The following is a 26875-nucleotide window of genomic DNA, read 5'->3' on the forward strand; positions in this document are numbered from 1 at the left end:
ATTTATCCCAAGTGTCAGTTAAATCCATTCTCTTGCTTTTTCTCTTCTCTCGGTCTCACTTCTCTCCTGCCATCACTCCTTCACTGTCTTCCATTTTTCAGCAATAGTGCTGCTGACTAACCTTGAGCCCAACACTACTTATGAGGTCCGAGTGGCAGCTGTGAACGGTAAAGGCCAAGGAGAGTTTAGTCGCACAGAGAGCTTTCAGACATTGCCCATCCGTAAGTATATTCCACTCAACAATGCAAATCCTCTCATTGCATGATATGTTCATTTAGCTTAAAAGAAACTGAATTGCTGCATAGAACACACAGTTAATCTTTATGTTATTTTGATGTATTGAAGTGATGGTATTTTTTCTCTTATGTTCTGCCATGCCAAAAACACCCATTTTTACTTTTTACTGTTAGTCCAACATGAAAGTTTATGTAATTTATCACCAAGAAAGAATGTTTTAAAACAAGATTTGTTTTTCAATTAAACTTACCCAGAGAGTAAAAAGGTAAATTGGTAAAGTCAAGTGTTATACCAAGTTTAGTCACTGTCACATTCTGTCAGTCCCTTATTTACACTCCATGTGTGCACGCATGCCTGCCATCAGGAGGATCCCAAACATGTCAATGTTTATATCCAATTTTACTAGATATTGTTTTATGCTGATGATAATTAAGTAATAAATACAATACGACTGGGTTTTCACTTATAGAAAAATAATCGGTTGGGGTGGTGTGGTGCTGTTACCACTTCAATGTTGATTATTTTCCTATAACAGCATGTCCCAAAGTGTTTTATTCCTCTTATGCCACAGCAGTTTACTAGTGCTAACACATTTTTATTTATTAAAGAATGACACATCATGCCTTCTGTCCACTTACAGTTAGATTTAAAGTCTGCAAAATAAGTTCATGTTATTCCTTACATTTGAGCAGGTATAACCAGTTGTTCTCTCAGCAGGTTAATAAGACAAAAAAATGTAGCTCGCCATGTTACAGAGAAACCTTGAACCCCTTCACCCTGAATATTTTACTGTGTCAGAAAACTTTAAATGATAGCTTTACCTCTGATTGGTACACTGACACTGAAGCCTTCTAAAAGTATTAAATAAAATCTTCACAGAAAACTTCACCATATCAACAATCGCACACATTTTTAATATTGTAATGTGTAAGGTCCCTGTGTAAGTTCCTATTCCTAAGTAAGTACCTATAGAAATGATAACATTTTAGAATGAGCACATGAATATGAAACCATGTAGCCAGAACTACTTTTATTATAGAAATTTAATCAACATCTTCTTACCTATCAAAATCAAGAATTCAACTATAAATGCTATCTAAGATGAATCTATCAGTCATCTATATTATTTATTACTAGATCAAGAGAACAAACACCAACGGTTAAGCATTCTCATCTGTGCTGCAGGAGAACCAAGTCCCCCATCAGTGCAGGGTCAGAGAGGCATGGGAAAGGCCTACAGACTGGGCCTGGTTAAACAGGACGATGGTGGCATGCCCATCCTGGAGTATATTGTCAAATACAAAACAGTGAGTCATGATCTTTCACCGCTTTTCTTTTCATACATTCTTGACTTTATTAATTAATTACTCAATAACCCTGGTAGCAAATGTAGAACCAGTTAAGCTGTTGCCATTTTTAGTTAACAGTTGATGTGCACTGAAAATTGTCATTTAGCCAATGATTAAGTCTGCTAGAGTTGATATAAAAGTCAACCTGTGTGCAAGTGTTTCTGCTTTAGATAAGACTGATTAAAGTCGCACCTTGTCAGTGCAGTGACTTTTTCTTCCAGACATAAGAGGGTTGCAAAAATAGATTCTTAGAGGCTCTTGTGTTTTTACATATAAACAATTGAAGGTATAAGGAAATGCCTGAGCTGCTAGTACAGATAGGGGACTTGTTTTTAGAAGTGTTCAGTCTGCAGTAGAATTGCTTGAGGTGAGGTGTGTGTATGTGCTTCATCATCCGTACAACTCTCTATTACTCACCAATTAGTTCCCAAAAGGTGAGCTGTTCCTCACTGTCAGTCATTAAAGTGGTGCAGAAGTGGCTGTCACTTTCAGTCATCCCCATATACCACATCATTTATCAGATCCAGAAAAGGCCCATGTCCTCACACAGCCGGCACCATATCACTCAACTCTGCAATGGAGTAGTCCATCAAACATGAAAATATGTACACTTAATTATACTAATATATGAAAATATGTTTAAATCTCACATTGCTTGGGAGCACTATAGTAAGTGTATATTTCCAAATCAGCAGTGTTTAGAGTCTTATCAGCAGCACACAAGATCTTTGATTTTTTGCAAACAAAGATAAGGACATCGTTCCCCTAAGAAATGCTAATTAAACCAGCAGAGGTGTGTGTGTGTGTGTGTGTCTGTGCAAGTGTACTTGTGTTTGTGTGTGTGCTCATTAGGAAGTTGCCCTGATATTGGTGTTTGGTTTGTTTATGGGATTATGAGCTGCTGTTGAGAAATCTGTGAATCTGTGTTTACAGATCATTTAACCCTAGAGGACATCTGCTTTGTCCCTCTCTCCCTCCATATCTATGATGTTGCTCCTAATTTACTCAGTCTCATCTGAAATCCTTCCCTCTTCTGTGACCCACATGGGTCCTGCATCCACATCGTCTCTCTCTCTCTCTCTCTCTCTCTCTCTCTCTCTCTCTCTCTCTCTATCTCTCACATACACACACACACACACACACACACACACACTCCTTTCTGTGATATCTTCGTTTTATGTATGCAGAGGTAAGAACATGGGAAATGGAGATGAAGAGACATAGTGCCTGAGGCCTGTCAGGCGTGTGAAATGCATATTCAACCGTTTAGCTTTTAAAGAGATCTGGCAGTCTGAAAATGTCAAAATATGAAAAGGATGATGATTTTGAGAAGTAGAGTGTAGGCTGGAGTTTTATTGCAGTACAGCAGGCAGTATAATACCATAAACACATGCACATATATACACAGATATAAACAATGGAAACGGGAAAGGTTTTTTGGAATATTTTTGTCATGTGATTGCGTGGGAATGTTTTGTGAGATTATACAGACGAGGAGCGAATGTCTCTAAAGGAGAGTACATGGCCAGAGGAGTTTACTTCATACATCTGCAAGTCAGTTAATCATCCTCTGTTGTGTGTGATGAAGTTAGACATGTTTTCTGGAGCAAATGCTCCATCCATCAATACAACATCCTCACCCATACAATGAGTCCAACTTGCAGCTTAAATTTAAATAAAAAACTAAATCTTGGATTAACATATTTACAGAGTGCATGTGTTTGTGTGTGTTTGATGTGTGTTTAGGATAAAGAGGACCAGTGGATGACCAAAGTGGTTCCTGGTTTGAGTGACTTTGTGCTGCTGCAGCCTCTCCAATGGAACATGCGGTATGAAGTGGAGATCACTGCCCGCAATGTCAAAGGCCTGTCTGAGCCCACCTTTGTGAAGTTCTCAATGCCACAGAAACCGGATATTACAGGTATATTCACCTCCAAAGCACATTAATTCAATATTTTCCACAGGAAGTGTACCTACTCACTTGCAGTGAAAAGTATTGATATGTTCAGTGGGGGAAATAAGTATTGGACGAGTCAACATTTTTTCCAGCAAATATCTTTCCAGTGAGACTATTCACATGAAATTTTCACCAGACATCAGTATTAACTCAAGAAATCTGGAAATATAAAGAATTCACAACATTAAAGTCCATAAATAAAGTTATGCATAATAAATAATAAAGTGGAATGACACAGGGAAAAAGTATTGAACATGCTAAGAAAAAGCAGTTCTCCAAGGCATGGTAAGGCAAGGAACCATAATACCTCCGATCTGTGCAAATTAATATCAGCTGGGTTAGTAAATTGATGGTTTATAAAAAGGCTTTTAGTTACCAAGGTGTCACACAAGAAACATCTCATGATGGGTAAAAGCAAAGAGCTCTCCCAAGACCTTCGGAACCTTATTGTTATTCTTTATATTTGCGGTTTTCTTGAGTTAACACTGATGTGTGGTGAACATTTCATGTGAATAGCCTCATTGGAAATATATTTACTGAAAAGGACGTTGACGCGTCCAATACTTAATTCCCCAAATGTATACACACACACACACACACTCACACACACAGTATATATTTATCCATCTACGATTTATCTACGTATACGCTGTATAAGTCATACCTAAAGACATATAAATGGATTAAATGACTATTGCTCATCAATATAAAATCTCCAATACAGAACATAAAACTGTTGGTTGAATATTGTGAGTTGTATGTTCTAGCTAGTGGCATATTCTTATAGAAACATAAATGTTTTCTTATGCAAAAATTATCCTCTGATTATAATTGCATGCAAGGTTCTACATTCTACCCACTAATACTTAGCCAGCCATCACCATCACTGTCAGACTTTCAGCCCACAGAAACAATACTTTTCACTTAACACACATAAGGTCACACTTAATGACATTTAAAAGCATTAAAAGTTTGAGTCATTTAGTCTCAAGAGCTCATTGTTATGAAATCAGCAGCACTGATGAACTATTCAGTGGCTCTGAATAGCTAGCGACTGAATATCTGTGCTCCTGCTATTTGATAGATGTGAAACGGTTCAGTAAGTTCTGTCAGTGGAAGTGGAAGTGGACGTAGTGTTGATTGAAGCAAAAAATGTCAGTAGTATTGGAAGCACTGCTGTAGAGAAGCAGAGTGAGGTTGATGAAAAAGGAGGCTGTTTGATTGGCTGTCCCCTCTCATTTTGCATGCTTATTGAAGGCAAAAACCCAGGAGTGCTTTTCAACAAGTTGGTCCTTGTCTTTATTCACACCTCAAAATTACACCCAAATTATAACCACTTTATTCATGACAATGACTATCACATAGATGAGTTAGTCTCTTTCAATTAGCTTTTGTTCAACCAACATGCGTTGAGTCCTCTCAGCAAAATTACAATTAATATAGGCCTTTTTCCATGATGCTTCAGAAATGATTATATTTTTTTCCCCTTAGGTTTCTTTCTTTTTTTTTTTTGCAACATCAAGTACACCTTAGAATAATGCAGAATTTGATGGCCTTTTTGTAAATGTTTAACAAAATTATAAATCAGGAGAAACCAGTGGGATTTTAAAAAATAATAATAAAATCCGGGTTTTTTAATAACATTGACTTTGTTTACTTGACACGTGTGTTTTGTTATGGTTTATGTCCTGTCTCCGCCACTGTATTGTTATTGGTTGTTTCCCTTATGTGTCATCCTTAGTCTTAGCTGTTTTGTGTTCACCCTTGATTACATTTGTCATGTAAACCCCTCATATCTCATTGTTCGACGCGAAGTATTACGTGTGTTTTCCATACTCCGAGCCGTTGTTCCTCGTTTCATGTTTCATAGTTTTGATCTTGTTCTCACCCTCATTGTTCGATTCTTGTTTAGCCTAGTTTATGCCCGTTTGCCGATCGACTGACCTTTTGCCTGTTTTTGACCAGTCGTTTGATTCACGTATTGGATTTATCTGCCTGCCTCTCTTCATTAAAGCTCTTATCTGCACTTGCATCCGTCTCAACCCTCCATTACGTGACACATTCAGAATGTACATTTCAGAGATATAGAGAAATAGTTGATATATTAACACATTTAAGAAGAATTGTTGATGTGTTATTGGTGTACTAAACTGCTTTTTTTGTCCACCCACTTGATATTGGACAAAAATCAGTTTGACACCCTTGATATACTCTTACATCCATATACCTGTATCAAGATTAAAAAAGAAAAAAATAATATTTTATGGTCCCAATCAAAAGGCAATGTTGGCATTAGATTATCCTAACCTGCATTAGGGAGCATCATTAGGGATTTGGAGTAGTTGATTTTACAATATACTCAACCTTAATCAATTGGGGCAGTGTGGTGTGACATTTTATAATAAATTATGTCACCAGTGTAAGGGCCTGTTCACACCGGGACGTTTTTTGTAGCGTTTTTTTGTGTTCACACCCACGCGGGCGACGTGCTGAATGAAAGTGCATATTCATTCCCTGACAGTAGATGGCGCTTATTCATTCCCTGACAGTAGATGGCGCTTATTGAAAAGCAGAAATAGCCCGGTACATAATGTGGCGCCTCACAAATTTCCGTTTCTGACACCTGCTCATCACTGAGAAGAAGCCAGTATTTGCATCTTTGCAAAAAGCCGTTCACACACTATTTGTGAACTGGCTAAAGCATGTATGCACTTTTGCAAAATGTAAGGTATTTGGTGATTTGGCCACTGCACCAAATACTTCTTAAAAGCTAAACCATTAAAGTTCTTATTTTAAACAGTATACTCTGTTTTAATAAGTAATTATTTGAATTATATTAAAGACACAGCAACAGCATTCACATACTTTTTTATCTATTTTTTTTGGAGTGGGTGGGTATAAGGCAACTATTAAGTCCAAAAATGTTAATGTTCCTTTAAACTGATGACGAGTTGAATATGAAGTTTTTTTTTTGTGGTCAATACGATAATACAACGACACAATAATGGGGCACTTAGCTATTTGAATAAGAGGTCAAGAATACTTATATGCATATATATGCCAGGTTCAAAATAAATACAATGGACTATCAATCAGCGTATTATCATTTGCAGGGAAAAGACAAAGAAAGAAACCGTGCTATTTAGTGTAGAAAGCAACACTGAAAAAAGTAAATGGATCACTTAGAATATATTTCAGTGTGATCAAAAAAATTAAATATAGATGGCCACAACATAATAAACACACACACACACACACACACACAGACATCTATATATATAGTATATATAGTATTTAGTGGGTAATTTTGAATCTGGTTCTTTCAAAGGATACTTCGTTTATGTTTGTAGGCAGAAGGATATATTAGCAGCGAGCAATTTATTTCGGGTATGTCACTTATGCACTCTCACTAAATGGTGGGTACTTGCATCTTCTTCATCTTCTTTTTCAGCTTCTTCGTCATCAGCAAGACAGTTTTGTACTTGAGCGCCATCAAGTCTTCTTTTTATGTAACTTCAGAGGCTCCAGGCACATGAACAAAAAAAACCCTGAACCCCTGAACGTTAAAAAATTTGATGCTTTGACGCCACACGTTTTACACGTGGGTGTGAACACTCTCATTGACAGCCATTGGGGTGTTAAACTGACCGTTGTGAACAGGCCTTAAAGTGAGAGAATTCCAGAGTTCACGCTAATGGCCTCAACAAGAGGTTTAATATAAGTGCTAAACATGATGATAAAGAGAAAACCCTGTCTTGTACCTCTGCTCACTGTAATCTGACTATTGCTAATAACGTGGGTACTAGGGTTCTTAAAGCTTCTGGATATACGAATTTGAAATTTTACTTAAAGAAGAACATTTCCTAATGTGGGTTGTGCTGCACACATCCTTCTCCACTGTGCATATTATTCTCAAGGCTGTGAGTGCCAAGAGAATATAAATTCAGAGAGAAATCAAGTCTGAGGCCCAAACTACATACAATGCACTTAGTAGTATGTCAAAATACCAATAACAAATAGAATGTAACTGCTGTTATCGACTATCCCCACAATAGTAGCATTATGAGAATAAAAATTTTTTAATGTGACGGTGACATTTACTGAGTACCAGATAAAAGAGCAAAGCCTCTCAGATACACCGCTGTAATCTCATAGCACTCTGTTATATTGGCTGTAGTTATCTTGCTAAAATGCACCGTAGAGAACCAAGCTATCACGTCTGGTCACTTTCAGTGTGTGTGGTTTGTTTTGTTCACCAGCCTGTCAACACTTTCAGCAACAAGCCTCATAGCATTAGCATGGTAGCTGAAATACAGAGTAGAGGATTAACAAAAACAAATCAGTGAAAAATATACACTCTCAGTTTCACCCAATACAACCATGTTTGGAGTACAAAAATACAGAAAATCACATGAACGAGTCTCCTTAGTCACTAGCTGGCTATAATGAGGTCTTTAGCTAAAGTTCAACATGCCTCCCTGGGCAACTCACAACAAGTCAGAACTCATAGCTGCTCATATTTTTGTCCCCTGACTCAGTTGTTTCATTTTAACAAAAAAAAATCCTATGTGCTTGAGCTTTAAATAATACAGTAGTGCCATGCCAAAAATTGTGACCCTGTTCCACCAAATCAAAATCCCTTTCAGCACAGATCCAAATAACTGCATTTTGTTAGGTTTTCAGATTGCAATATATAATGCTTATCACAATGATGATATTATTAGCAATGTACCAACCTTTAATACACCAAGTATGGTGTGGTTGGATAATACTCGACAGGCTGACTGGGCTGGCCAGAATCTTAGCTAAGATCTGGGCATCTCTTGACATTAAAGAAATGGGTCTATATCAGGCAATAAGACAATATCAGGAGGGATCATCTTCTTTACCCTTCCTAAAAATTAGGGTTATATTGGATGATATGGATAAGGGCTATTTGGCTGTTTTAGGTCAACAAAGTGCTCTGTTATACAACGTGAAACAATTACCTATTGTTTTCTTTAAGAGACAAAAGATTTCATTCTTTTCAGTGTTGGAAAATGGTTGTTGCCAAAATAAGAATGACATTTTCAAAAGTAATATTAGCATAATGGTATGAGGGATATACAAGAGCATGATCAGTGATTATCCCCAATAGAGGTGTCCCACTGGAGCACTCTATAAGTGACATTATCTACCATACTATTATTAAGCAGAATGTAATTCAGTGTCAAATGGGACTGATAAACTGCAAAGAAATATAGGGCCACAAAGTCTTCAAATATCAGACTATATTTGTCACAAATTTCTCTCAGACCAGTAATTTAATATTCCATACCTTTTTTTAGATCACAGTAGTTAGATAACTGCTGTCACAGAATTGGTTTCTCCTTTTGGAAAAAAAGACATTAACATCAAAAACAACATAAACATTACCCAAAACCAGTAACGCTCCTTATTCCTTATTCTTAATCCTGTATCCTCAATATTATATTATAGAATATATTTATATATCTTTAGGCGCCAGACTTTCCTGTTTTTCAGCATTTTTATATCCATGTTCTCCATCTTCAGTTAAAAATTATTATATAATCTATAACATGTGTCAACAAGAAACAGCACTTTGAGAAGTGGAGAATTAAAGTTCTCAATAAGGTTCTATGAGTTAAATGTTGCTGATTTCCAACACTAATGAAAGATGTTGGGATCATTACTAACAGTTTATTGTTGTTGAACTCTGCTCAAACAGGTACTGTAATATGCCAACAAGGCAGCCTGAGCATCTCAATATAGGCACCTACCAGCTAGTAATCCCAATACCAGTCATTATAATGATTTGTTAAATGTGACAGTAACTATATATGGATATTTGTGTGTATGTGTTATCAGTAGGGTTGATGTCACTGTTAATCAGACATGTTTTCTCCCTCTCTCTCCGTCTTTCCTTTTTTTCTTATTCTACCGCCATCCCTGCTTCCATGCACTCTTATTTATAATTCTATTGTGCTGCCTCTTTTCTGGTTCCCTCTAAACAATCCTTCTCTCCTATTCCCACCTAATGCATAATGCAATGTGCTCGGGACCACAACACAAATCGCTGGGCTCTTTGTTTTGCTACGAACTGGCACTAAAATCCCTTCTCTTCACTCCTATATATACTCCTTCCTTAACAATAAATAAAAACACTTCCTGATTGCAATGCTTCCTTTTCCACTTATGCCAAACCCGCTTTAAATAAATCCTGTTTTTGAGCAGCCCATCTACCACCAACTGGACATGGAAATCCCACACTTCACTCTGCTGGAGCAGTGGCACTCATCGGAGCTACACTGTCACTCACTCTGCATTTGTGTCTCTGTTGATGTCATTCCATCTTCACCCTGCCACTGGGAACAGATTCGAAGACTGAGCCAAGGACTTGCCTCCACTTTTTCCACAAATGAGCCTAGCCTCTTGGGGAAATTACTGATTCTTAGCAATGCCAGCTGATTGCACTGGTGCACGTGATAGCACTCACCTGCAGCTCTGAGCTGATGGCTAATGTTTCATTCCCATGTCTCCGCTTCGGCATTACTGACCCTTCTTTAAACAGAAGGGTACTCTATTATGCTGAAACAGACCACATTGAGCACTTTTTCTGTAATTGTGGTAATCCCATTGTTAAATTTTTTATTAAATCTCAGAGATTGTACAGGTGTATCTCAAAATATGTTAATATCGTGGAAAAGTTCATTTTTTTCTGTAATTTAATTTAAAAAGTGGAACGTTCATATATTCTAGATTCATTACTCATAAAGTGAAATATTGATGATTACGGCTTACAGCTCATGGAAAGAAAAAAATCCAGTCTCTCAAAATATTAGAATAAAGAATTTATAATGCAGAAATGTCAACCTGAGAAGAGCTCTAATCACGTAATTAACTCAAAACACCTGCAAAGGTTTCCTGAGCCTTTAATCTCTCAGTCTGGTTCAGTACACACAACCACAATCATGGGGAAGATGAAAGTAAATTTCCATTGTATTTGGAGATTAAGGTCCCAGAGTCGGGAGGAAGAGTGGAGAGGCACAAAATCCAAGTTGCTTGAAGTCCAGTGTGAAGCTTCCACAGTCCGTGATGATTTGCCAGGTCATCTGCTGGTGTTGGTCCACTGTGTTTTCTCAAGTCAAGCGTCAGTGCAGTGTCTACCAGGAGATTTTAGAGCACTTCATGCTTCCATCTGCTGACAAGCTTTATGGAGATGCTGATTTCCTTTTCCAGCAGGACTTGGCACCTGCCCACAGTGCCAAAACTACTAGTAACTGGATTGCTGACTGTGGTATTACTGTGCTTGATTGGCCAGCCAACTCACCTGGCCTGAACCTCTTAGAGAATCTATGAGAGACACCAGACCAACAATACAGACCAGCTGAAGGCTGCTATCAAAGCAACCTGGGCTTCCATAACACCTCAGCAGTGCCACAGGCTGATTGCCTCCATGCCACGCTGGATTGATGCAGTAATTCATGCAAAAGGAGCCCCGACCAAGTATTGAGTGCATAAATTAACATACTTTTCAGAAGGTACACATTTCTGTATTATAAATTCGTTATTCTAATATTTTGAGATACTGGATTTTTGGTTTCCATGAGCCGTAAGCCGTAATCATCAAGATTAAAACAAAAAAAAGGCCTGAAATATTTCACTTTATGTGTAATGAATCTAGAATATATTAAAGTTCCACTTTTTGAATAAAATTACGGAAAAAAATTAACTTCTCCACGATATTCAAATTTTTTTGAGATGCACCTGTATGTGTTATTCATACGCATAGAGATACACATGATATGCATCTGAGTTCGAGTTGTAGCTCTTTAGTTTGTATAGATTTTTATTACTGTGTAAAATATTGGTCGTTCTACCACTTGAGTGACTACATTTACATACGCCAGTACCACACAGTACTCATTAAATAATGTCTAAAAGGATTTCAAGCACATCAAACATTAATGCACTGGCCCTTGACGAGTTTTACATTAACCAGAATCTGTCCCTTTTAAATGATCACAGTACACCACAACAGTACACCACAATAATGATGTACAAATTACATTTCATTTCCTGCACATAGCATTAGCATTAGAAGAAGAGAGTGTTCTTTGCTGATGAATTGAAACTACCTGTTTTACATGGATGAGAAAATGTTTTGAATAGTGCATTTTAATTGTGTGAGGAAAAGAGAATAAGCTAACCATAGTTTCTTACTCAAATGAAAGTGTGTGTAACTGTGCATATGTTTATCTGTGAAAGAGTGAAAATAAACTGAAATGTATCTAGGTTTGATGGGTAAATAATAGGGCCTAAAACTCAACAAAATGTGGCTTATTTATTGTCATAATAAAGACTGCAATTGGGTTCTGCACTTACCTTTTATAATTTTCTTGACAAAACATACATGCACAACCCAAACTATTGTCAATACTGAAAGAAAAACTTTTATGAAAAGAAAACACCTACGTATTACAATAGCCTAGATTGGGTCTGGGAAATATTTCTGGACTGTAACTATCTTAATCATTAATTTTAAGCTAAAGTACAGTTGAACTCAAAAATGTTTTCATTCTAGATATTTATTTCCGATAACATATGAAAAGCTGAAAATGATTTTTTGTAGAGCTCAGAGAAATGGAGATCTCATTTTGAACCACAGATTTTTAGGCAGCGTCACAACCTGCTAGAAAATTGCATTACTTTAATGATACTGACAAAAGCCTTCCAGTCTGAATGACACTTAATTCTCTACAAGAGTGCAATGGCTTTTTGTTGACTGTTCCAACTGGAATTGATTCCAGCAAATGAAATGGGTCTGTTGTTTTATTGTTACCCATTACAACTGATCACATTACTCATAAATAAACTTTTCTTTTTCAGGGAAAGAAATAAAATAAATCAGTCCAACCAGGCTGTATGCAGTCATTCATCTTAAAGCTTGATGCATTCAGTCATAAATCACTGCGCGTATTAACCATTTTCAAGAGTACAAATGCCATATGCAATCTTATATTGAATAACAGAGATTTCCAAAGACTTTGGTCTTGCAAAGCAACCATTTTAGACATTTTCCCATTGAGTGACTTTAATATTTTATGAAACTACAAAAAGCTATAGCCGCTTAGATAAATGTATGTTCATCAAGTTTTGTTTTTTTTTTTGGGGGGGGGGGGGGGATTTAGAAGCACTATACACAATGGCATTCTGAAGCAATTCTGAAAGAAATGTGCCACATCAGCTGTGATGATGAAAAAACTATGCTTCAAAATGTAATGCCTGATTTGAAGAGCAACTCTCAATTTGTTATCTATTTAGAAAATGTGTATTACATCAGATGAAATTGTGACAGCTGAATGAAAAGGAAGTGTTTTCAGATTTTCTTTGTTCGCAACTGCCTAAGGAGCTTACATTTCCATTGAAACCACGTTCTGCTTTGGTTCTGCTTTTAATACATGCATGTGCACAGACTTCTGCACATGAAAGCCTTGGAAACCACCTGTCCATCAGAAATGGTCTGCTGAAAATTTATTTTTTTTTCCCCATGGACTCCAGGTGGTATTTTTTCACATTCTTAGGTACAACTTTACATCCACATAATGGTTTCTGAGCCATGAGCCCATCCCTTAAGCAGAGCTATCTTGCCTTTGGATAATGGCCATCCCAGGGGCAATGACTCTGTTAAACCTGTAATGAGTGGAGGGTCACCTCTGCTTGGTGAGCATAATGTCTTAATGGGCTTCTGGGTCTTTAAAGGATCGTTACAGAGCTATGCCTCACTTGTTCCCTCAGCATGGACAGTGCTTGAGCAGGACTCATATTTATATTATGAGCAGATCTCTAAATTGCAGCCTGACTTCAGTACCTTCCTTCAGGGGAGAGTAAAGGTTATGGCCACAGATTCTGACGTTTTCTTTGTCTTTTAACAGTAACTGTTTATAAATCAGAGCGTAATTTCTGTGCTTGTTCAATCTGCATTGTTGGGGGGTTTTTTTCAGTTGAGAGATTTCTGAATTCTTTTATGTGTTGTTTTCTTGTAGATATATCAGCATTATGCAACATCTGGTAATCCCATGTATGAATCAGAATTAGTAATATACTTTTGAAGATTACCTGTTTTATCCCAGTTACAGAAATGTATGTGAACTCTTCCTCACTCACTCAGACTCTGCATTTTGCATTGTAATTCACCTGTTGAAAGGGACAGTAGCTGGACTACGATAAGATAATCACAAACTTTTGAACTAGACGTTTGCAAGTACTAGTGTAGCCTCTGGTTAATTAATCTATATCAATTCAATTTTATTTATATAGAATATACAGTGCTCAGCATAATTGAGAACACCCCAACAGATGTATCAGAAAATCATACCTTCTATGGGATCCTATACAATAAAATATTCCAGCAACTCTGGTTTATTGGTTGCAAATGAGATTTGCCAGTAAAAAAAAGAAAAGAAAAAAAAAACTAAATTGAATTTTTTTAACAAAGTGATTTAAGATCATGGTGCAAATTAGTACATCCCATTGAAGCTTTTAGGAATGAAACTTGAAAAATGTTAATTAACTGGAATTCAACAACAGATGAGTCTAATCAATCATCACACAGGTGGCTGCCAGATAATTGACACGGGTGGTATTTAACCCATAAAATGCCCTCCCATCAATGCTGACAATTATGGCACCACATGTAAGAGAAATGTCACAAGTCTTGAGAAAGAAAGTAATTTCTTTACACAAAAAAGGTCAGGGCTACAAGAAAATTAGTAAAGCATTGCTAATCAGTCGGAATACAGTAGCAAAAGTGATTCACAAATTCAAAAAGGATGGACTTGTGGCAAGCATTCCGAAACGTCCAGGCCATCGACGGAAGCTAACACGTTGAGATGAGGAAAATCGCCATGCAAGTTCATCACAGTTAGCTAAAGCTGTAGAGAGCCAAACTTGGGTGATTCTTTCGTGTGACACGATACAACGTATGCTGTATTGTGGCATGCAAGGGTGTCGTCCACCAGGAAGCCACTGCTAAAGCCCATGCACAAAAAAGCCCTTTTATCATTTGCCAGGGCCCATGTTGACAAAGGTGAAGAATACTGGGACTCCATACTTTGGTCTGATGAGACAAAGGTCAATCTTTTTAGAACTGATGGCATCCAAAATGTATAGCGTCGCAAGGAGGAAGAGTACAATGAAAAATTCATGGAACCCACAGTAAAGCACGGCGGTGGCAGTGTTCTTCTGCGGGGTTGTATGAGTGCTGCATGTGTCGTGGAATTGCACTTCATTGATGGCATCATGAATTCACAGATGTAGTGCGAAATACTGAAAGATGCAACCATCTCTCCGCACCCTGGGTCGCCGGGCACTCTTTCAACATGATAATGACCCTAAACATACATTCAAGGAGACTGCTGCATTTCTGAGGAAGAAAGAGATTCAGTGGTCAAGTATGTCACCCGACCTCAACCCAATAGAATGCCTATGAGGAGTTCTGAAAAGACGGGTCGAGCATCATTCTCCCTCCAGCATCCAGGTGCTGAAAGAGCTCATTCTCCAAGAATGGAGAAAGATAGACGTGGCAGTATGTCACCAACTTGTTCACTCTATGTCCAGAAGAAAAATCATGGAGGCCATACAGAATATTAGATTTGGTAGAATTTAGAAGAGGGTTTATAAATTTTTGCTACACTTCATTTGAATAAAATGTATTATTTTCAAGTTCAAATTCAAGTGGCTTTATTGTCATTTCAACCATATGTATACAGTTGATACAGTACACAGTGAAACAAAACAACATTCCTCCAAGACCATGGTGCTACATAAAACAACACACTAACTACATGAGACGACACAGAACTAAGTAAGATCTACACATTTTTACATAAAGTGCATGTGCAAACGTGTGCAATCTACACAGGACAGTACAATGCTACTAAAATAGGACAATAGGCACAGTAAGTGACAGTGTAGCGCCGACCAGTACACAGTTTCAGTGTGGAAGTGTCCGATATTACAGGAAGTATAAACAGTAGGTGCCAAAGTACGTAGTAAAATAAAGTACGGTAGCAGCAAAAAACGCAATACAGTAAATAGCAGCAAAAAATGCAACACAGTCAATGCAGGAATGTGCAAATATTGCAATGGGAGTGGGATATTCTTATCCTAATGATGTTGGTGACCAACCTTTTATGTTCTTAATAAAAACAAATGTTTAATAAAACTGTTTTGTCAAAATTAAGCTAAATTTAGCTGGTGTTCACTGAGAAATAGCTAAAAATCTTAATTTTCAAAGGGATGTACTCATTTATGCTGAGTACTGTATATATTTTTTGTTTGGTGGTGAGGACCACTCAATTGTTATTTAGGCCCTGATAAATTAAAACATAGAACTGAAGGAGGGTATATTTTCCCCTGTATCTATCATATAGCTGGCTATGTGCAATATAATTCATTCTTCTTCAGCACTATTGCCATATGTTTCTATGCTAATCAGTGTGGCTTTTTAAACTAGTTACTAATGGCATAGTACAGCGCACAGACCACAATCACACCCTATTTGCTGGTGTTTGCGAGAGGCATGCCCTTTTAAATATGTACTGTACATCAGCAAAAATGTTGAAATGTGGAAATGTTCCTACTTTCATTTGTAGCAATGTTGAGTTGTTTACATTCCAGAGAGATACCACTCTGACATGCCCGCCTTGTTCTGATTAGGCAGAAAATAGATAGCTTTTAACTATAATTAAACGGCAGTTAATAATATGCACATGAATATACTCAGAGTGGTATGCTGGCATAGTAGATAGCAGGGCTGCCTCACAGCTCCAGGGTCCCTGGTTCGATCCTGAGGTCAGGTTTTTGCCTGCGTGGAGTTTTGCATGTTCTCTCTGTATCTGCATGGGTTACCTCCAGCTTTTCCATTTCTACTTGCTTCCAGAAATCGTGCTGGTAGATGGATTAGCTACCCTAAACTGTCTGTAGGTGTCTGTGTGTGTAAACGTGTGTGCATGGACTGATATCCCCTCCGGGGTGAATTCCACCTCACACCCAGTGTTCCTGGGATTGGCTCAGGATCCACAAGGATAAAGCTGTTACTGAAGATGAATGAATGAATGAAAGAACGAACAAATGAATGAATGTCTATGCCCCTGTAAAATGTTTATTAAGTGACATTTTAGTATCACAAAGAATATAAGAGTAAACTTATGACTGAGGTCAGCTTGAGATCACTAACCTTTTTTATCAGCATTAAGAAGTGTCAGTGTTTCCAAAGCTCCAAACTTCTTTTTTTTTTTACATCCTCCATAGTAATGTGTCACTGTAACAGTCATTAAGCCTTATGCATGTTTATATGGATCATTAGTCTGTCAATCAGAAACTACGTGCCCACCCAAAGACCTCCCATTAGTGTGAAGGTTCCGGCCAGGCACGATCAATCGAGCCTGAATTATTGCTGCTCATTGCAAAGACTCAATTACCACTCAGAGTTAATTAATTGAGTGCGTTGAACCCAGATGCAGACGAATCACACCCATTTGTGGAACTTCAGGATAAGTAATATTAACGAGATGCTATATTGAGCCGCTAATGACATTATAAATCAACAACAAATCAGTTTAAAGAACAGGGACACATTCTTCAGAGGGGAAAAGATGTAGAAAAATGAATGTACTGCCCAGTAAGGCACTGAGGAGATGGTTACATCATACATCAAAAATGAAAACCTGTCTAAGATCTGAAGTGTCCGAGTGCGTGCACAGGGTTGGAAGGGTTACTTTAAAAATGTATTCCATTACAGTTACAAATTACTTCATGAAAAATGTTGTCAGTAACGTAATCCAAGTGTCACAATATGTAAGTAATGTAATCAGATTATTTTTGGATTACTTCAAGGTCACATATGTAAATAAAGTCAAGAGAAAAGCAATATGATCTAAAATATTTTTATTTAGAGCTTAAAAACATGTTCAAAGTTTGGATTTGTTTTAAATAAATAAATAAATAAAAGATCACTGTCTCTGATGCGAGTAACATTACATCACAAAAGTTAGGGTGACCATATTCTGGTTTTCCAAAAAAGAGGACACCTTATTAATCATGTCTTAACAATGTTCAAAACTGTTAGTATGAATGTAGATTTTAACACACTGGAAATGACACACTATTAGCACTTTTAGGATCACCTAAATATATTTAAATTCCTACATTCTTTTGAACGTCCATGGAATAAAATAAAATATTACATGCCACGGGTGTACCTTCTGCCATCATTCACACATTTGAATGGCCATGTAATATGAAGCAATGTGACAACATCATATTAAAATTGATCTTACATGGTCACGGGCATTGTTTCGACTCAGGACAGCTTCATTTGCTGCTATTGTCAAGCAACTGTTTGATGCCGTACACAACAGTGCTTCATCTTTGCATGTTCATTGAGAGTAGACTAATGGTTGAGAAGCAGGAATTTGGCCAATAGTTGCTACAAGCCTTTCATAATCGACCAATTGGTGTGCGAGAAGGTGAGAATTACAGAGAGGGGTTAAAGCAAAGCAAAGATGCGCACGTGTTGCAGTATTAGACCATAAGCATGTCATAATGAAATTAAAGCTGAATCCCAGATGTTTTCTCAAATTTAGAGATCCTGGCCCGGAAAAGGAGGACGTATGGTCACCCTAAAAAAAGCATTTCAGAGAACAATTTGTGCTAATTTCTACCAAATTACCTTTGCACACAATTGATTCGTGCATGCAACAGGAGGCTGCTCACATGAGCCAAGACTGGCAAGTGAGAACCAGAACTATAATCAAGCAGCTGTGTTATGTCAAAATATTAATTTCTTTGGTTTTAAATGAAAAAAATGAATCCTGATAGTGTTCCCTTTTTTACTAAATGTTCCTGAAATCTGGTTACTTTGCTTTTTGAGGTAACTGTAACGGATTACAGTTACCAGTTTTTGTATCCTGATTATGTAATGCCATTACATGTATTCCGTTACTTCCCAAGCCTGAGCATGCAGTATACTCCCATTATTTACTCTGCAGTGCTGTGTAGCTGCATTTAAGCTCATACTGAAGAACTAGACTAGACAAAAAACACATCTTGTAAAAACAATTAACTTTTAATTAAAATTCATTAACTGTGGATATGCCTTCCATTTTCTTTACATTTTTATATCATTTTACTTCAAGACCATGTGCATCCTTAAGTGTTGATGTACGCCAGGTTTCTTCTGAAGCACTCCACTCCACTCACCTAACACTCTTTCTTCTTCTAAATCTCTTTCTTTATCAAATTCACCATCATTATTTCTGGATAGTATGTCTGCCTATAGATGGATGGAATATTAAGTTAATGACAGCACAGCTCTCAGCAGCCTGGGTGATTGATATGTTTAGGCCCAGAGAATGGCCTCAAAATGTTATTTTGAGATGGATTTCTATCTCTGAATGCCTTTACAAACATTACCTCATTTCCCATGAGGCTCATATGTAGCATCAGCCTTTTACCTGTCAGCCTTTTCATGCCAGTCAATCTGCATGACTTTGAGATTTTATATTCAAACTCAATATAATGTAGCATGGTTTATTTTTTAACGTTGTGCAGCTTAAAATGAATGATAAATGCAGTTTAGGCATGTCTCATAAGCAATTATGTAAACATGTACATTGCATTTATATAAAGTGGTGTAGGTTTCCCACGATCCAACACTATTAAATATCCCTTCATGGCACAGCTATACTGATACTTACTCCATTATTAATTATTTACTCAATTATTTCTCGTTTTCTTCGTAATTAATTCAGATGAAACAGTAAGTGCAGGCTTTGGGCAATGGCAAACCTTGTTTCTTGTTCTCAGTGCCTCTAGCCCTCTATTACCCTATCTTCAAAAACAGAGCTAGCATTACAAGCTATTTTTCGTCATTAATAATGAGATTGTCTAGCACTGGGTTATACCTTGTGTGCTGAATGGGAATCTGCTAAGAGTTAAGTTCAAAATATAGTTGGTATATACTCACTGTCCACTTTATTAGGAACATATGCACAACTGCAAATTCATGCAGTTATCTAATCAACCAATCATATGGCAGCGACAGAGTGCAAAATATAATGCACATACATTTCAAGAGCTTCGGGTAATGTTCACATCAAACATCAAAATAAAGAAAGAATGTGATCTCTGTGACTTTCATCGCGGCATGGATGTCGGTACCCGAAGGGCTGATTTGAGTGTTTCAGAAACTGTTGATCTCCTGGGAATTTCATACACAGCGGTCTTAAGAGTTTACACAGAACGGTTCTGTGGATGGAAATGCCTTGTTGATAAGAGAGGTCAAAGTAAAATGGCCAGATTGGTTCGACCTGCCAGGACCTGCAAATAATCACTGTGGTGAGCATAAAAGCATCTCAGCATGCACAAAACATTAAACCTTGAGGTGGATGAGCTACAAAAGCAGAAGAACACATTGGGTTCCACTCCTGTCAGTCAAGAACAAGAATCTGAGGCCTGGACACAGCCTCACCAAAACTGGACAAAAAAAATCACCTGGTCTTTTTCTAGTCTTCAGCAATATCTGAATCAGTAGTATCTGAAATATTCAAACCAGCCCTTCTGCTACCAACATCCATACCATTATCAAAGTCAAAAAGAAAACACAATGTCACATCAAAAAAACAAGTTTGATGTGAACATTAACTGAAGCTCTTGACCTGTATCTGCATAATTATTTTGTACTGTGTTGCTGCCACATGATTGGTTGATTAGATAACTGCATGAATGCGCAGATGTACATGTGTTCCTAATAAAGTGGACGGCGAGTGTACTTGTCAGTTGTTAGTTAATACCAACCACTGGTGGGACACAATCATTCCATATTGATCCATTTATGCGCTGATGACCGTAATGTGTCCATTGCTTTGGTTATGAACTTTAAGCTGGCTTCACTCTAAGATCTGCTCAGTGTGGTGTTGGGTGTGAGTGCATGTGTAGCTGATGGTGTTGTGTGTCTCCTGTCTCAGCAGACTCCCTGTTCAGCAGTCTCGGTTTGGGTGCAGTAGTGGGATTGGGCATGGCAGGACTGCTACTGTTGCTCGTGCTGGTGGACATCAGCTGTTTCTTCCTGCGCCAGTGTGGACTGCTCATGTGCATCACCCGTAAGCTGTGCAGCAAGAAGACTGCCACCAGTGGCAAGAGCAAAGAGATGGAGGAAGGCAAGGCTGCCTATCTGTGAGTGTCCCTGAAGGATTTGTGCTTTGTATTGAATGATTTGTGCTTTGTCTCTGCTCACTCATCTATTCACTTGCTGGGTTTTTTTTTTTTCAGCTCTTCAAGTAGGTGATTTATTATTTATATGTTTATTTGCCTTAACTTCTTTTTTACGTTACACTGTCTCCATTGTTCTATTCAATTTACTTCATTCTCATTTTCATGCTCTGCACTACTGTCTCATGGAAAGTAAGTAAAACATTTATTACATGCCGCTAGCCACAATGTGGAACATAACAGCAGGATCTTCCTCACAAACAAGTAATATGTTTATTATAAACTGCAAGCAACAATGTGGAACAAAACAGCAGGATCTTCTTTACACAAGTCACATTTTGTTCCATGATATGACATAAGCTGTGTATCTATGAGATGGCCCAGAGGAAATATGTTCATTCTAGCGAGACTCTGACCTTTTGTGGAGGTGCTTTATCTAACTTCTTCATGTCTGCTGCCGAAGAAGTGTCTGTTCTTCAGTCATGTAATGTGTCTGTGAGACGTCCTCTAGCAGCTGAGAATCAAATCCTGTCACGTTTGCTTGGCTATGAGTTCAGAAGGATTAGGGGGCAAGATTGCCTTCAGTTCCAATAACAAGTAGCAGGGCTTTAAAAGACTTCTTTGATACTCTCTAACACAGACTGTGGGATGGCCAGATAGGCCTCTTCTGATTCTTCACTGTCCTAAAGCCTCCCTCTAATAACCTTGTTAGAACTGAGATGCTCCTTGTGAACAGAAAGGCTGGCTTCCAGACAAAAAAAGAAAAAACAGAATGTGATAAAACTGTCGCACTTCATTCTCTGCAATCCATAAGGCCACACACTTCCTCAAATATCACCATACAGCATACAAATGCGAAAACACTACATGTCCCACGTCTCAACATAATTACCCTGAAATCAGTTTAGTGTCATGTGCAGACATATTTCACAAATTCTTTAATCAAGTAAGAGTGCAGTTACTCATGTAATGTAATACTCTGCTAAATGTTTCATCAGTCAAGTGTAAGTACAAAAGTATAAACTCTGAAAAGTACATAGTATGATCGTAAAAGTACAAGACAGATTTAAAAATGAAAAAAGGCGTTTGCTGCACACCACACACTGATTTTAGTTACTGATGGTAAATTATGCCTCTTTCACCAAAGAACATGAGACCATGGGAAAACATTAGTTTTTAGTTTTGTCTTTCAGAATCCTTTCTCCATTGCACACATCTTGTCTCAACATGAAGATTTCTTGGGATAAATAAATGAATGAATAAATAAATAAAAGGAATTGTGTGCTTCCTATTCATATCTGTATTTGTTTTAAATGCATTATCTGTTCAATCTGAATCATGTGTTAGGTTATATACTTATTAGTTAGCATTATAATGACTCTTGACGGTAAAAACTAATTAATGCTAAAAGGTTGCCTTGATAAATACCAAGCAAAAGATAGATTACAGTAATGGTTATTTGAAAAATGCGTATTTTATCTGATTCTTGCTTTCACATCTGTTCAAGTTTAGATTTGTTAGGAATTTAGATTGCAACCTTAAAGCTGTCTGATGCTGAAAGGCCACCTTATGATCTTATGAATATATGATTATAGACAAATGTAGTGATGTAGTGCTGGAAAAAGTCATGAGTAGGAACTAGAATTTTTTCTTTTTCTTTATGTAAAGTCTATCTTTAGATGTTACTTAAGTAAGTCTAAAGTATTAGGCCAAAGAAAAACTCAGGTAAAGTACAAACCAGTGTTAAGTACAGTAACCAAGTAATTACATACAATAACAAATCATGTCTGATTATGTCCATGTTAAGGATTATTGTTTTAGTTGAAATTGACCTGTGGCATGTGCGGTACCTTTGGTCTCTTTCTCCAGGAAGCTGCCACTAAAAGAGGAGAATGGCAAAGATTCCCTTAAACCGGATACGATCGAGATTAAAGTTCATGGTGACAACAGCCTACACACGACGCCGGATGACAGCAAAGCGTAATGGAGCAGCTGCTGAGCACTTCAGGGATAGGCACAAGCTACCCAGACACCAAAACAGCAAAAACCCAGCAAGCTAATGAGAAAACAAACAAGAACATGGCTGAACAAGTCCCTTGCTAGAGACTGATTGTCAGAGGGATCCACAAAGAAACTGTGTACATATGAAAAAAGGAAACACTACACAGCAGTTGTTTTGTGATACATCTTTCAGAGGAGGCCTCTCTACAGAAAGGCTTTTGTTTATCTGTGATTGTTGTTCTTTCTTTTAAAGGCTGAAGCTTTGCGTGTGATTCTCTGTTACCGGAAGCGGTTTGATATGTGTTCTTTTCCCTACTCTTTCTCTCACCCCAAGCTCGAAACCACAAGCACTTCTGTTTTCCAGAGAGAGTTCATATGCACAAACACGCTATTCATCCACAAAGGAATAGATTGCATCATGTCACAGTCTGACCTCTGTGTGGGCTTATATGTGTGTTGTGGTATTGGGTAATTAGTGTATTTCTGTTCTTGCCTTTTGGCCACTGTGCAGCATCAACCTCGAACAGTAGTGTTTATTAGAACGTTACAGCTGTGACATTAGAGAGACACGAACTTGAGATTCCCTTTATAGCATTCATTGGCTTTGTCCACACTTCCCCATGTCCATACTCTGGCACTGAAATGAAAACTTTATCCATTTCCATTCGAAAAAGACAGTATTTCAAACTGCGATCTATGTGAAATGGATCCCAGCACAGAAAATAGAAATCACCTATTTCTGTATTGTTGAGGTATCATTTTTGTTATTTCGTATTGCCTGTCATTTCTGAATGTGTATGTGTGTGTGTGTGTGTGTGTGTGTGTGTGTGTGTGTGTGAGCATGCACACATGAGCAGAACTGTATGTGGAAGTGAATGACTTTGTGGCAGTATGTTGTGGTACAATATGTGAAAAATGTCAAATAAAAGAGAAAGTATAAAGGATGAATATGAATTGCAAACACTTTAAGTATGTAAAGTATGTCAGTTTGAGAGTATAGATTTAGTGAACATATGAAGGTGATGAAAATATGATCTGCACATGCATTTCAGTGTAAATACATAATATTACGTTTACAGATGACGGGAACAAAGGCACCATTCATGACATGTATTTGTGTAACATAGTCTTTGAACTATTTGCATAACACCTGCATTGCTTGTTGGCATTCCTTGTTAATATTTTCATAATAGGGCTTGACTGTGACAGTTTGACAGAAAGACAGGTATTATTTCCTGCAGCCCTGGGTCCTTTCTTCATTGCTGGCTACTGTACTGTATGTGCATAATCTGTTCCTTATGATTTGCAGTGTTTCTCCATAAATCCTTAAACAAGCTTTACCAGATTCTGACTCATGTCTCATTAGGCGGGACAGTCTACAAATAAACAAACATGAAAGATAAATATACATGCAGCTCTATATAGTCCCAGAATGACAGTATGTCCATCATATGTCGTTTGAAATATGTAACTGAGGAGTAATGAGGACTGAGAAACATCATATACCCAGGTATTCACAGATCCAGTAAACAAATCTACATCCCCATGCTAGTTTTAAACTAACTACTTTCAACCTATGATTTAGGACCGATTTTACACCCTAACTTACTAATCAAACCTATATTCACTTGGTGCAACTGGCCCCGAGTTCCACTCAGTGATCTTAGGTTAATATCTCCACCCATAAAATGTTTGGAATGTGTAAGCTGGTCACAGTCTACCAGTTAAAATTCTTATTAGGCCTTTTGAAATCACTTTTTGCTGAATCTCAATCAGACAGTGTCATGTTTCATTCATCCAGATGCGTTCTCTGAAGGCCATACAGTGTTCTGAGTTACACCTGTGCTGCAGTATTACAACCTCCTCAGTGTCAGCCCAAATAAAAGTACTGGAAAGTTGTTTGTTTACTTTCAGCTTGTCTGCTACTCGGGGAAGGGGGGGGTGGGGGGGATCATCCATAAACCCAAACATACTTGTGGAGCTCTTGTAATCCAGTGTAATTTTCAGCTGTAAATAAAAGTGTCCTGATATTAAAAAAATAACAGTGTGTCTCCTTTATGAGCTATCAGCTCTCACCACACCTCAAGGTTAAGTCCATAAACAGCAGGGGATTCAAAGTGTAACATTTACAAAGGATCTTGTCAGCATAGATAACTAGGATTTAAACTTTGGTGAGGTCAAGCTTAAAAGGTCAAGGAGTATATAAAAATCCATAGACTAGAGATAAAGGAAGGTGTAACACTATTAGAAAATCAGTGTGCTAGCAGGATCAAAAATATGAAAGGCATCATTATTATCAGAGATATAACCAATTTAACAATACCCTCCGATTTCTAGTATACAGCATGCATTCATTTATATGAAAGGGTAGTATGGACAAAATATTTTAATGGCATGATTTTTATTGTTATAATTTTGACAAAACTTAATATGCGTCAGCATGCTTAATCAGTACTCATCTGTGCCAAGCTTCATTAAGGGGTTAGGGGAGAATACAGCAAGGATATAGATGGAATTCTACAGGCTGTCCCAAAAGTCTCCATACATAGTGGACAATGTTTGCCAGCACCAGTCAGTTGTGCGTTCATCGTTGGATGTTCGTGGACGTCCACTTCTCAGTTGGTCTGCAACACCTCCAGTCTTTATGGATTTGTTAATAAGTTTGGGAACAGTGCCATGTGTGATGTGCTTGTCATCACAACCTTGTGACCGCTTCCCAATCCAGCCATGAGGCTGAGTCAGGGAAGAAAAGAAAGATAAAATATCTATCATGTTCTTGAGCTGCTGTGTGAGTCACACTGACAATTCTATAAAAAGTAATTTATAGTCAGCTTTGTGTCAGTTGGATTTGGCAGGAATTTTGTACATACACATCATACACCAACTCAGATACGAAAAATGTCAACACACACACAAACACACACACACACACACACACTCTCTTCCCAGTTGAAAGAACTGTGAAAGAACTATGCTGTGCCTGACAGGAAGAACAACCAATATGGAGAGAGAGAGAGAGAGAGAGAGAGAGAGAGAGAGAGAGAGAGAGTTTCTGTATAGTAAGCATTTAAATCTAGGTTACATTGGGTGAGATAAAGGCAATCAGAGAATTTTCACTTGCTTTCAAAATTGCTGTGGCCCAAATCCGGTCCACATACCGCATGGAATGATGGCACTTGGGTGGTCTGCTCCTGTTTGCCAGATTTGGGCAACAAGCAAGCCATAGCAATGCTGCATGTCAGCCAAGAACAAACAAATAAAGCAGAACTGTCCCAAATCTAGGTAACAGTTTGTTTTTATTCAGGCCCACATTCCGTTTCCTTATCTGGCCCAAATGCAGCATGGAATTATAGCACTTTGATGGTCTGGTCATGTTTACCCGATCTGAGCCACAAGCAGGTCGCAGCATGGCCACGTCAGCCAAGAACGAACCAAATAATCCATAACTGTACCTTATCTGGGTCACAAAATGTATATATATATATATATATATATATATATATATATATATATATATATATATATATATATATATATATATATATATATATAGTAATCTCAGCCTTATAAGAAATCATATAGGCATGTGCGTAATGTGTCTGCTTGTGTGTGTGTGTGTGTGTGTGTGTGTGTGCGTGTGTGCATGTGCTGTGCCATTAAAACTTTGGTGACTCTTGGACTGAATATCAATGACACTGTAAGTAAGTGAATTCTGCATCAACAGCATTCAACATATAGTATCTCCTGTTTCTCTCCACTGTGCCTGTCTAAAGCAGAAATGCTCAAAAGAATAATAATAATAAATGATTGCAACAATTCTCCTTTTAGCATGAGAATTTTCCTGAATAGAATTCTTATCCAGGCCAATCCACAACTGATATGTCACATGTACCAGCTGTGTTGCATTGTCATATAATGGAGGCTGAGACGGAAGTAATTGCAGGTATGGCAGCTTTAATGAGAAAACAACAATCCAAAACTCAGGGCAAAGATCAAAAACGAAGATAGGCAAAGGTCAGGTAAATGCAAATAGACTGGAACAGGTTAAGCAGATCAT

General features: G+C 37.7%; 1 protein-coding gene across 1 annotated transcript in view; it reads left to right on the forward strand.

Moving 5' to 3' along the window:
• Positions 1-23171, forward strand: part of ncam2 (neural cell adhesion molecule 2) — a 214349-nt gene extending 191178 nt beyond the window's left edge. Inside the window, exons 13-17 of the mRNA XM_053626743.1 lie at positions 102-221; positions 1423-1544; positions 3333-3507; positions 20574-20781; positions 22687-23171. Coding sequence (XP_053482718.1) covers positions 102-221; positions 1423-1544; positions 3333-3507; positions 20574-20781; positions 22687-22801 — 740 coding nt within the window. The 3' untranslated portion in view covers positions 22802-23171. The remainder of the gene's footprint in view (positions 1-101; positions 222-1422; positions 1545-3332; positions 3508-20573; positions 20782-22686) is intronic.
• The last annotated feature ends 3704 nt before the right edge of the window (positions 23172-26875 follow it).

This window comes from Ictalurus furcatus, chromosome 6, assembly GCF_023375685.1.
Source record: "Ictalurus furcatus strain D&B chromosome 6, Billie_1.0, whole genome shotgun sequence".
NCBI classification, from domain to species: Eukaryota; Metazoa; Chordata; class Actinopteri; order Siluriformes; family Ictaluridae; genus Ictalurus; species Ictalurus furcatus.